Genomic DNA, 11369 nt, shown 5'->3' on the forward strand with positions numbered 1-11369 from the left:
TCACGGAAATTACGAGGCCTTATCACTTCCTGGTGGCGTTAAGATCAGCTTTACCCGATCATCCTGCATTTCATACAGTCCGTCGCCCCAACGCCCCTATAGATGAAGCGGACACATCCGGTAGCGATTGATGACGATCGCCGGTGGAGCCCGACAGGCGCAATGCGACTCGCAGACTCCTCAATGTCTGACGACTCGGTTGATCCGGGATTGCCGAGGTCTCGTCGCGAGCTCTTTTCGCTTGCCAAACTGTTTGTCCACGATGGCCACGGTGGAGACAGCCATCGACTGGGCATCCACGCCGTCCACCATGTTAGTGTGGAACCTGCACGGAAAATCCGAGCATTGCTGCGCGGTATATAGAACGACATAGGGCGGATGACCCAAGCACCGCAAAAACTGAAGAAAAGTATCTCGTCATTATGCTGCCGTCTTCACTTCTTTTGCTGGTATCGCTCGGCGCAGGACTCGTTCAGTCCAAGCATACACTTGACGATCTCTACCTGGAAAACGCGCCGTCGTCGCCGCGCCCCTATGTCATCCCGCATTACGCCAACTCCCATGCTGTCACCATTGGAAGCCAGTTGTACCGCTTCACGGTGACAGGGCCCTCCTCGGGTCATGCGTTCACTTTGATGAGTACCAATGCTCCCGCCAGTGGGTCACTCGGCGTGCTGCCCCATATCCACCGGGCTCATTATGAGAATTTCTTTGCATTCAAGGGCCGGTTCCAGCTCTGGGCCCAGAAGGATAAAAAGGAGCAGCAGGCACGGCTGTTGACGCAGGGTGATTATGGGTCGGTCGTCCGCAATACGACACACACCTTCCAGATATTGGATCCAGACACCGAGATGGTTGGAGTGATTGTTCCTGGTGGTTTCGAGTGAGTGATTAGAATTAATATCTGTAGGCATGACATCGATTGGCTAACATCACCCTAATAAAGGGACCTCTTCTATAACCTGGGCACGAACTATACTTCGCGCACAGACACCCCCTACGTTCCCAAAGCCACCAATGGCTCTGCCGCCACCGGCCCCAGCGGCAGTGGCATCTCATCGCTCCAGAAGTTCGACGTCTACGCACAGCTCGACTTCCAACCCCGCCGTGATCTGGTAAACGGTACCGCCCCCGTCTTCAGCAGCGAATGGCACACGGACGCCAACACCCTCGGAGCCCCAGGCGAGCCCTACTTCGTGGCCAACGGGTATGGCCCGAAGTATCTGAATTCCCAGCACGGGTACCAGATTGTCCAGCCGCTTGTCACGCCCAAGCAGGCCCAGGATACCAACTATACTCTGTCCACTATCTCGATCAGCCGCCAGACGAAGACCCATGCGCCGTCGTGGACTCTGGCTGGCGCTGCAGCCTTTGAGGTCTTGGAGGGTGTATTGTCTATCCAGATTGATGATTACCCTGTAGCACGGCTGAATATGGGCGATGTTGCGTTTATCCCTGCTCGGGTGCCGTTTTCTTATTATAGTGAGGTTGCTTTCACCAAGGTGCTCTATGTCAGCGGCGGTACCAAGGGTGTAGATCAGCAGCTGGTTCAGAGGGGGAAGAGCTGGGATTTTGTTACGTTCCCGACGTCTTGATAGGACGGGTTGCATGTATACAGATCGTTGTCGGGGCCACCGATAGTTCAGAAGAGCAAGGGATTCCTAGTGTATCATTTAAAAAACAAAACAAAAACACCTCACATTAGTTTCTCTGAATCCAATCAAGTGAATGCAGAAGCCGACCGCTTGTTGGTTCCCCACATCTACTACCGCCATCCTCGCCCACCTTCGAAGCACATCACTCTCACATCCACGCTCCGAGTACAAACTCAATATGGCAAACCCCAATTCCCTTAAACTAGAACTGGTTACTTCAGAAGATATCCCCGCCCTCATCGACCTCTGGTTCCGAGTCTTCACCGACCCCAGCATGCAGCATCTCTTCCCCGACACACCCGGCGTATGCGAATGGTGGACCGACGCCAACCGGCACGACCTGGTGCACAAGCCTTTTCAGCGCTACTTGAAAATCATCGACCCCGACTCAATCGATGATCAAGGCCGGCCGAGAATGGTGGCCTATGCGAAATGGGACTTGGGCTCGCTCGACGTGCGAGGGAGTCGCTTCCCGCCCTGGCACGAGGATATGCCTGGGCGGGATTGTGAGCAGTTCTTTGGGCGGTTGGATAGTGAGAGGAGGGTGATTATGGGGGAGCGGAAGCATTTTTGTATGTGGAATCCTTTCTTTCTTTCTTCCTTGTTCAGTTTTGCTGTACTTTGTATTCTGGGTACTGATTCACACTCGCAGACTTGGATATGCTTGGGACGGACCCGGCTTATCGACGCTGCGGGGCGGCCTCGATGCTCCTTCGCTGGGGATGTGATCTGGCTGATCAGGAAGAGACCGCTGCCTACGTTGATGCCTCGAGGGATGGTGCTCCTTTGTATGGGAAGTTTGGATTTGTGGATCGCACGGTATCGGCTGGAGGAACTGCTTCAATGGTTCGGGAATAGATCAAAGGAGCTGGTTGCGTCTTGTTGGCACTTATTTTCAGTTCTTGATAGATTATTGGTACTTTGTTATATCTGCTGGCAGGTTCTACATTTTCTTTGCATGGGAATATAGAATTAGAGAAGCCATTTATATTTATCCACCAACATGCATCACTTCCCAAGAATTACAAAGATAATCTATGGAAACTATCCAGAACGAATACATTTAATCACACGCGTGGATAAGTCCTTAGCCCGGCCAAGCACCTCCACTCGAGTTGCATCTCGACAAACCCCGCAATCAGCAACCAGGAACACTGTGATGCAGACAGGATCGTCGAAAAATATTTCTCCCTCTCGCCTAACCCCAGACACTAGCTCTTGGCTCTACTCCCGCCAAGCCGGTGCGCAATGGCCTTTACAAGCGAGGCAATATATCCGGCCAAGCCTCGGGGAAAAGGCCTGCAGTCTCCAACTGGGCGATTTAGGGCCTCGGCGTTTCTGTGCCAACATGATCACTCGGATGTCTGGCGACAGACTCTTCATTCTCGGCAATTGGGAATATATTACTCTGATCAAGCTGAGACGTGGATTTGTATCGAAGACAGAGTACCACGAGTCGGGCAAAGTGTTTGGGAATGAGACAACTCCCCCCTGTCTCTCTTCCCCCCATACGTCATACAAACCAGCCATTCTGCACGATGTTGTTAGTGCGCCTCCAAGCCCCACAGCCCGAGCTTTTTACAAAGCGACTCTCTGCAAGGGTCAGTGCAGTTTCTCTGGGAGGGCGCCAGACCACCAACCATTACCAAGCATCGCGGGCTCGACCTCTCCCAGTGACCCTCCCTATCCAGCTTAATAACATCGCCAACCATGCCAAGCCACAAGCCCACACACACTCTCTCTGTGACTTCCCGGGTTTCTTTGAGAGCCTGCTAGAATAATCATCTCTTTTCTGGGTCCTCGCTCCGAATCACGGCAAAGGCCCGCCAGACTGTCGGTGAAAACCCGGGTAGGTGATGATCGCTGGCATACTTGCCCAAAACCCGTGGTTTCATTATGAATTTGCTCGCTGATAAGCTGGTATTGGCTCGCAGGTCTTGATGCTCCTACGAGCCAATTCTTGAGCTAGACTGTCATGCAATATCAATGCTTTCCCCAGCCCGTTCGGAGGGTGCGGTGCTATCGTACGACACAGGTCGATCCTGGTTCATGGCGATCTTCAATCAGGCCTATCCCCACTAGCCGATGACCCAGTCGTGTCACACCTAGCAGTCTAGCCCGCTGTGATTGAATAATCAGGTTCATTCTGGTTGGACCATGAACCCTTGCTGGATGCCCATGTGGTGGTTGGGTGCATGTTTTGATCCTCAGCCGGCAAAGTGAGTCTCTGCAAGGACCTAAAGGCAGGTTCATTTCAAACTATAAAGGAAGCTTCGCGTCTACTGCATGTCATCAAGCCAATTTTTCTTTTTTCTTTACCTTTTTTTTTTATCTGCCCCACCATACCATTTCCCGGCCGCAATGCATACGCTTGCCCTCTTGTCGGGCCTCGTAGGCATCGCCAATGCCGCCTGTCCCTACATGACGGGCGAGATGCCCGAGTCTGTTCACCGTCGCGATGATGGAAATGCCGCTGCCGACACCGAAGACTTCCTCTCGCAGTTCTACCTTAACGACAAAGATGCCTATATGACCTCCGACGTCGGTGGCCCCATTGAAGACCAGAACAGTCTGAGCGCCGGCGAGCGTGGCCCGACGCTGCTCGAGGATTTCATCTTTCGCCAGAAGATTCAGCGCTTCGACCATGAACGGGTACGGCTATATATCCTAGTGGGATGGAGCCCTCAGTGGCTAATATACTTGGTTAGGTCCCCGAACGTGCCGTTCATGCCCGAGGCACTGGAGCCCACGGAGTATTCACGTCGTACGGCGACTGGTCAAACCTGACGGCCGCTTCATTCCTTGGCTCCAAGGGAAAGGAGACCCCGGTCTTCGTTCGTTTTTCCACTGTCGCCGGCAGCCGTGGCAGTGCCGACACGGCACGAGATGTACACGGGTTTGCAACTCGCTTCTACACTGACGAAGGCAACTTTGGTACGGTCATCTCTATCCTTTTTGTTTTTAGTAGATCCCGGCTAACCCCTACCCAAAGACATCGTCGGAAACAACATCCCCGTATTCTTCATCCAGGATGCCATCCTATTCCCCGACCTGATCCACGCCGTCAAGCCCCGCGGCGACAACGAGATCCCGCAGGCCGCCACCGCGCATGACTCGGCATGGGACTTTTTTAGCCAGCAGCCCAGTGCCCTGCACACCCTGCTCTGGGCTATGGCCGGGCACGGCATACCTCGGTCGTTCCGTCATGTCGACGGCTTCGGTGTTCACACGTTCCGCTTTGTCACGGACAAGGGTGCTTCAAAGCTGGTCAAGTTCCACTGGAAAGGCATGCAGGGCAAGGCCAGCTTTGTCTGGGAAGAGGCCCAGCAGGTGGCTGGTAAGAATGCGGACTTTATGCGCCAGGATCTGTTTGATGCCATTGAGGCTGGGCGCTATCCTGAATGGGAGGTGAGTAGATGACTTCTGTCCCCACCAAAGCTTCTTTTTATACTAATGGATATATCAGCTCGGCGTGCAAATCATGGACGAAGAAGATCAGCTCCGGTTCGGATTCGACCTGCTGGATCCTACCAAAATCGTGCCCGAGGAATATGTGCCTGTCACGAAGCTGGGCAAGATGCAGCTCAACCGCAACCCGAAGAACTATTTCGCCGAAACCGAGCAAGCCATGGTTAGTTTCTCTGCTTTTCGTTCAAACACCTCTCTCTAATATTGTAAAAGTTCCAACCTGGCCATATTGTTCGTGGCGTCGATTTCACCGAGGACCCTCTCCTCCAAGGTCGTCTGTTCTCCTACCTGGACACGCAATTGAACCGACACGGCGGCCCCAACTTCGAGCAGCTGCCCATCAACCGGCCTCGCACTCCAATCCACAACAACAACCGCGATGGAGCAGGTAAGTAGCTCATAGTCTCTATGAGACATATTATATCGAACTCTTTGAGTCAACTAACATCACTCCAACAGGCCAAATGTTCATCCCCCTCAACAAAGACGCCTACACCCCAAACACCCCCAACTCAGGCTCCCCAAAACAAGCCAACCAAACCGTCGGCAAGGGCTTCTTCACCGCACCAGGCCGACACACAAGCGGCAAGCTCCTCCGCAGCGTAAGCAGCACCTTCACAGACGTGTGGAGCCAACCGCGCCTATTCTGGAACTCGCTCGTCGCCGCAGAGAAGCAATTCGTCGTCGACGCCATGCGCTTCGAAAACGCCAACGTCAAGAGCGCCGTCGTCCGCAACAACGTCATCATCCAACTCAACCGCATTAGCAACGACCTCGCCAAGCGTGTTGCCGCCGCCATCGGCATCGATGCCCCGGCCCCAGACCCGACTTTCTACCACGACAACAAGACCGCGCACATCGGCGCCTTCGGACAGAAGCTTCTTAAACTTGACGGGCTGAAGGTCGGCGTGCTGGCCTCCGTTGCCAACGCCTCGTCCATCGCCCAGGGCGCGCATCTGCAGTCCAAGCTTGCCTCTGCCGGCGTCGACGTCCTCGTCGTCGCGGAGCGGATGGCCGACGGCGTTAACCAGACGTACTCCGCCTCTGACGCGATCAATTTCGATGCTGTTGTCGTCGCGGACGGCGCGGAGGGCTTGTTCGCCGCGCGCGCGGGTACGGCCGCACCTACTGGCAAGGCTGCCGGTACCTCGTCCCTGTTCCCGGCGGGGCGTCCGCTCGATATCCTTGGTCAGGCGTTCCGCTTTGGTAAGCCTGTTGGTGCCATTGGGAAGGGGTCTGCTGCGCTGCGTAGTGCTCAGATTGATACTGACCGGAAGGGCGTTTATGCGGCCAAGACGGTTGAGGATGACTTTGTGAAGGATGTTAAGGAGGGTTTGCGCACGTTCAAGTTTTTGGATCGGTTTGCGTTGGATCAGTAGATGGGTTGGTTAGGTTATAAGGTGCCCGCGCCTGGTTGTGGGTAGGCCCTGCTTTGCTTGCTATCTGCTGCAAATTGTCTGGTGGAATGCTCAGTACATAACGTGTCTGTCTATGTATCCAACTCGATAATAATTGGAAAATACTCGCACCACTGAGATCTCAATCGTAGTTCACCCATGATTTATCAATTAATAATACATGAGGTTCATTCGAAATGGCGCTGCTATTTATAATCTCAAATTCAATAACATCGAGCTCAGCTCCTCGCCATCAGACAACCCTCCTCGGGATCAGTTCGGCAAAAAGCGGCGCCGCTGCTTCACAAAATCCTTGCCCGACACAGCGGCCGCCGCGCGCACATTCATCTTCCTCTTCGCGCTGGCGGATCCCGACGGCGACCTCTTGGTCTTTTTGTCATGGCCGATAACCGCCCACTCGGCTACGGTAGCACCGGTCCCGTTCTTGGCTTGCACATCCACAGGACCGAGGGCCTGGTTACCCACGATCAACAGGGATGCGAATCTAGCGGCGATGACGGGATGCGGCAGGGTCACATTGGTCGTGTTGCCGACGGGAATGGCAATAGCGTCGAGGTTGGTGCTATCGGCGTGGTAGGGTTGGGATTGCTTTATGTTCGTCAAGGATGTGACCACTGTGTAGTCGGAGCTGCTCTTGGACGCCGAATAGGCGGTGGCTGGGTTTGAGAGCGTCTTGTTGTGGAAGATCACTGTGGCATTGACCGGTGGTGCTTGAGCCCAGTCAAAGTGAAATCCCGATACCAGCGCACCCGCCTCCTCTTCGGCAAATGAGACGGTGATGGAGCTCATATTCGCTGCAGCAGAGGGCTGCCATTTGGTCGATGTAGCGCCGTCGATCGCCGAGATGGGGAACTGTCCTGGCTCGTAATTGTTGGATGACTTGATGGGCTGGCATTGCACAAGATTGCCGGCCACGGTGTTCTGGGAGCCGATCTGCCGGTTTGGAACAACGACAGAGCCTGACAATGAGAGACGGTAGGTCGTCGTATTGTTGTCTGGTCCGGATTTAATCGTGATCGTTTTGTTGGCGAACCGTTTATCCGCAGTATCAAGAGGTGGTGTGTTCGCATCATGGCTGATGGTGGTGTGTGTGTAGTTCGCCCAGGCCGAAATAGGCCAGCCGCGCCAGTAGAAAGTGCGGTACTTCAAATACGGGATCTGCGGAGGCAGGTTGGGATCGACATGGAGGAAGTCATCGGCCAGCAGACGCAGCCCAAGGTAGCCAAACAGGACAACCTGGTCAGCGCCGCCGTGGCCAGTAAGGAAAGGGTATGCCGGGTGAGTGCCACCATTCGTGTTGGGGTCATCCACCATTTGCTCTGACAGCTGGAAGAAAGGTGCGCGCGCATACGGCTTGTACGAGTACTGGGCGTAGGTGTAGGCCGAGCACCCAGATGGCGACACCTCATTCGCAACAATCGAAAAGATTGCCCAGGTCATCGCAGGACCATCAGCGGACTGCTTGTTCGCATACTATCCGTTTTATTAGTATAACCTTGTTGTGGTGTGATTTTAAACTCACAAAGTCCAAATCATTCAAGGAATCCTGAGTACTATAGTTCGAAGTATAGTCCAGAGGATAGGTGGCCAGGACGACGTCAGCCTGCTTCACCACCGTACTTCCGTTCATCGTAGTGAACTCGAGGGTTATCCCATTCTCGCGAAGGAACAAGACTTCTGAGGCCATCTGGTTCCAGGTCTTGTTTTCCTCGAGCCCGAATTGCTGGCGGAAAGCGTTGGCATTCACAAGAGTCTCAGCAATGAGCGGCATGGTAAAGCCACCCGCATCGACATGATTAGCATATTCATCCTGCCAATGGTCAATATTTTACTTGGCAACGCATAGTATAGTGCATCAAACTTACAGGGTCAGTCATGTTCGTGAGTGTCCAGGAAGAGCCGTTCTGAACCAGCAGGTTTGCATAAAGGGTGGCCATCGAATCATAGACTGGGAATAGATGTTCCTTGAAAAACTGTGTGTCACCGCTGGCGACCCATTGGTTGATCATTGAAAGCCCAATGTCTCCGTTCAGATGGTACTCATAATCCCAGCACGGCCCGGTGGCCGTACAGTTGCCAAAACGACCACTCGTCCAAGGGTATGCAGCTGCCGACGGGGAGAAATATGTTTTGTTCCGGGATCCAGTAAACGCAGTTTTGATGTTTTCTTGTGCCTGTCCATACTTGGCCAGGCGGTAATTTGTAAACCGCTGGGCAGCCTCCGGATGAGAGGCTGCAAGGCCAGGTTGCATCCAGACATCGGCGTCCCAGAAAACTTGTCCTCCATACGAATCGGACGTCAATCCCCCGACGGAGATGCTGTCGACATTGACTGGGGCCCTCGAAACTGCTTTGGCAGCATTCTTGCCCACGGTATTCTGTAGCAAGTAGTATGTGTTGGTCACTGCGATGATGGCAGATTCAATGATGTAGTTATCGGCAGGCAATGTCTTGTTCTCGGGAAGGGTGTAATGATCCACAGAGTCATCGGGCATCACATTGGCCCACTCGGCAATGTGCGATCGGAGAGATGCACTATAACCTCTGGCAAGCGCCATAGATGCAGCCTTCTTAGCTGTTTGCTTGGGATCCTTAAAGGCATCAGAGGACGCCAGTCCGACATATTTCGTGAGGTGCACCGTCTTTCCAGCAGCGAATTTCACCGGTAAGGCCTGTGCAATTGATGATTCATTGTCGTGGACATAGCGCTTGTCGGAAACAATCTGACGAGAGGAAAGGTCCACTCCTGGGGATCCAGAGATGTTAGCGTAGACATAGGCTGTGACATTGGAGATCCCATTCGGGCGCACAGCCGAGAAGATCGCGCCGTCGTCCCCGTCAGACTCTACAAAGTCTGTTCGTACTGCGGAGAACCCATCGATAACATTGACAATGGATCCTTGAGACTCTTTGGACGAGACAATCTCCATGTCCACGACAGCCTGGTTGATATGCAGCTTGTTGGCGAACAGGCGATATATGATCTTATAAGATCCCTTGTTGCCCTTGGGTGTCCATTGGTAGGACCAGACCAAGACCCCTGCCTTGAAGTCATATGTCGACCGGAAATTGGAGAGAGTTTTATTGTCCACTGTCGCATCCAGATAATCATCGTCGCCGAGGTCCAAAATCAGTCCACTCCAGTGCGGAACACCGCTTATGACACTGTCGCCTCCATACTGAGACAGCCAAGGGAAGTTGGTCCCGTTTGTGCTAGGCTGGGAGTCGAAAAATCCACTGACTGTCGCAAAGGATTGGCGTCTAGAGAAAAGAGGCCATCCGTTGATCACGTCACCGTCCTCTGGAGTATCGAGTTCAAAAAAAGGGCCGACACTAGCAACATTGATACCAATGTATCCATTTGCGACAGAGCCTCGTGACTCGTAGCGGCCTTGCTCCAAGGTAGTGGTCGAAAGAAGCCAGTTATCCTCATCCCAGGTAACACCAGGGAAGTCCGTGCGGTACACATTGCTGCTGAAGTTCGCCGAGGTTCCAGCTCCGGTATATCTTTTCATGCATTTGGCGATCCGATCAGTCGGGGAAGACGCATCAGCAAGAGCTCCCAGGTGCAAAAGCAGCGGCACAAATGCCGATGCGAAAGTCTGAGCAGGGTATGTTAGCACTCGGACCAGTAAAAGATGCACAGAAAGAATAGACTCACTCTGCACCGCATCCTGCTGTTTTTTCAGTCTGGGGTGTCGCAGCTTCTAGACGGTATATCTGCTTGAAGTCTCAATGTTTTAGAGAAGGGTGCGGACAACTAGTTTCATGGAGGGGAGAGGTAGCAGAGAAAAGCAATATTTGAGAGATGAGGGCAGCCAGGTCAAGAAAGTGAAACAAAGAGTATGAGAGATATTTATTGCAGGAAAATTGCACTGTCGATCTTCAGGCTACATCACTCTTGGAAGAAACTGACTCAAACAGCAAGGACGCCCCGAGCAAAATGTGGGGGAGCAATCAAAGCTTACCAGATGCGAGTGTGGCTCACAGACTTTTCGAGGCGGGATTTATCGACTGGTGCCTGCGACAGAGCAGTGGCAGTACCATACTAAGAAGCATCATGGATGTGGGATGAGTTGTAAAAGAGCCGGTCACTTCGATTTTGCTTTCCGAGGCGTCATCGGGAGACGCGGGGAACAGCCATGGCAATCCACTTGAATGGGCCGATGCTTGCCGTGCAGGCGTCCGGGCGGCACAAACTCGTTTGGCTCACCCCCAGACATATCGTCATCGAGTCGCGGACAAGGTTTGACGAAGCGTGGGATGTGGGGTTTCTGGAGAACCAAGTTCCCGTGGTTGACACGAGAGAGGTGGGAGAGGTGAACCGGGGCCCGCAAATGGCCCGACAATAGCCCGTTGGGTGAGCGAAGGTGACATGTGGAGTCGTACGAAAGTGCGATCTTCCTGGGGCTTGCATCGTGGAAAGTGTAGAGTTGATTATGGCCTCAGGCACCTACCCGCAAAGAGCTAAATGAGGATATTTGAATGAAGTAGAGGAATAGTAGTGATAATATAATAATAACTCTAGAGACCCAGAGTGCCATGCAAGAACATCTTGCTGGTACATGCTTCCCCATAAATAGCATGTCAAAATCGAGTCATGCGGGTCAAGGTTGGAATGAATAACAATCAATTCATGGGTATCTAAACTTGGAAAGTTCACAAATTGTGTGGCGCAAGAGCGTATGCGATTGTCCCAGATGTCCCAGTTAATTTTATCAACCTTTCTGGAGCGGCAAATATACCAGAGGGCAGTCATTTGCCGTGACCCAGCAGTTCGACTCGGTTGGGATTTTCTGAGGTCAATGCTGACTCTCATTGATGAGCC

General features: G+C 53.1%; 5 protein-coding genes across 5 annotated transcripts; 4 read left to right on the forward strand and 1 right to left on the reverse strand.

The window, feature by feature from the left end:
- Positions 1-183: 183 nt before the first annotated feature.
- Positions 184-363, forward strand: NUU61_003632 (uncharacterized protein; the record flags this gene model as incomplete). The annotated part of the gene is made up of 1 exon (XM_056654214.1): positions 184-363. One exon carries the CDS (start codon positions 184-186, stop codon positions 361-363), a length of 180 nt encoding a protein of 59 aa, XP_056512241.1.
- Positions 364-422: 59 nt separating this feature from the next.
- On the forward strand, positions 423-1595 carry NUU61_003633 (uncharacterized protein; the record flags this gene model as incomplete). Its single annotated transcript, XM_056654215.1, has 2 exons — positions 423-883; positions 947-1595. The coding sequence occupies 2 exons, from the start codon at positions 423-425 to the stop codon at positions 1593-1595; spliced, it is 1110 nt and encodes a 369-aa protein (XP_056512242.1).
- Positions 1596-1833: 238 nt separating this feature from the next.
- On the forward strand, positions 1834-2513 carry NUU61_003634 (GNAT family N-acetyltransferase; the record flags this gene model as incomplete). Its single annotated transcript, XM_056654216.1, has 2 exons — positions 1834-2227; positions 2308-2513. 2 exons carry the CDS (start codon positions 1834-1836, stop codon positions 2511-2513), a joined length of 600 nt encoding a protein of 199 aa, XP_056512243.1.
- Positions 2514-4016: 1503 nt separating this feature from the next.
- On the forward strand, positions 4017-6502 carry cat1 (catalase catB; the record flags this gene model as incomplete). The annotated part of the gene is made up of 6 exons (XM_056654217.1): positions 4017-4307; positions 4364-4589; positions 4648-5063; positions 5122-5286; positions 5337-5511; positions 5583-6502. The coding sequence occupies 6 exons, from the start codon at positions 4017-4019 to the stop codon at positions 6500-6502; spliced, it is 2193 nt and encodes a 730-aa protein (XP_056512244.1).
- Positions 6503-6793: 291 nt separating this feature from the next.
- treA (alpha,alpha-trehalase treA) lies at positions 6794-10214 on the reverse strand (the record flags this gene model as incomplete). Its single annotated transcript, XM_056654218.1, has 4 exons — positions 6794-8014; positions 8064-8351; positions 8407-10143; positions 10203-10214. 4 exons carry the CDS (start codon positions 10212-10214, stop codon positions 6794-6796), a joined length of 3258 nt encoding a protein of 1085 aa, XP_056512245.1.
- Between the last annotated feature and the right edge of the window lie 1155 nt (positions 10215-11369).

This window comes from Penicillium alfredii (genome assembly GCF_028826965.1).
Source record: "Penicillium alfredii strain IBT 34128 chromosome Unknown utg000005l_segment0_segment0, whole genome shotgun sequence".
Taxonomy (NCBI): domain Eukaryota; kingdom Fungi; phylum Ascomycota; class Eurotiomycetes; order Eurotiales; family Aspergillaceae; genus Penicillium; species Penicillium alfredii.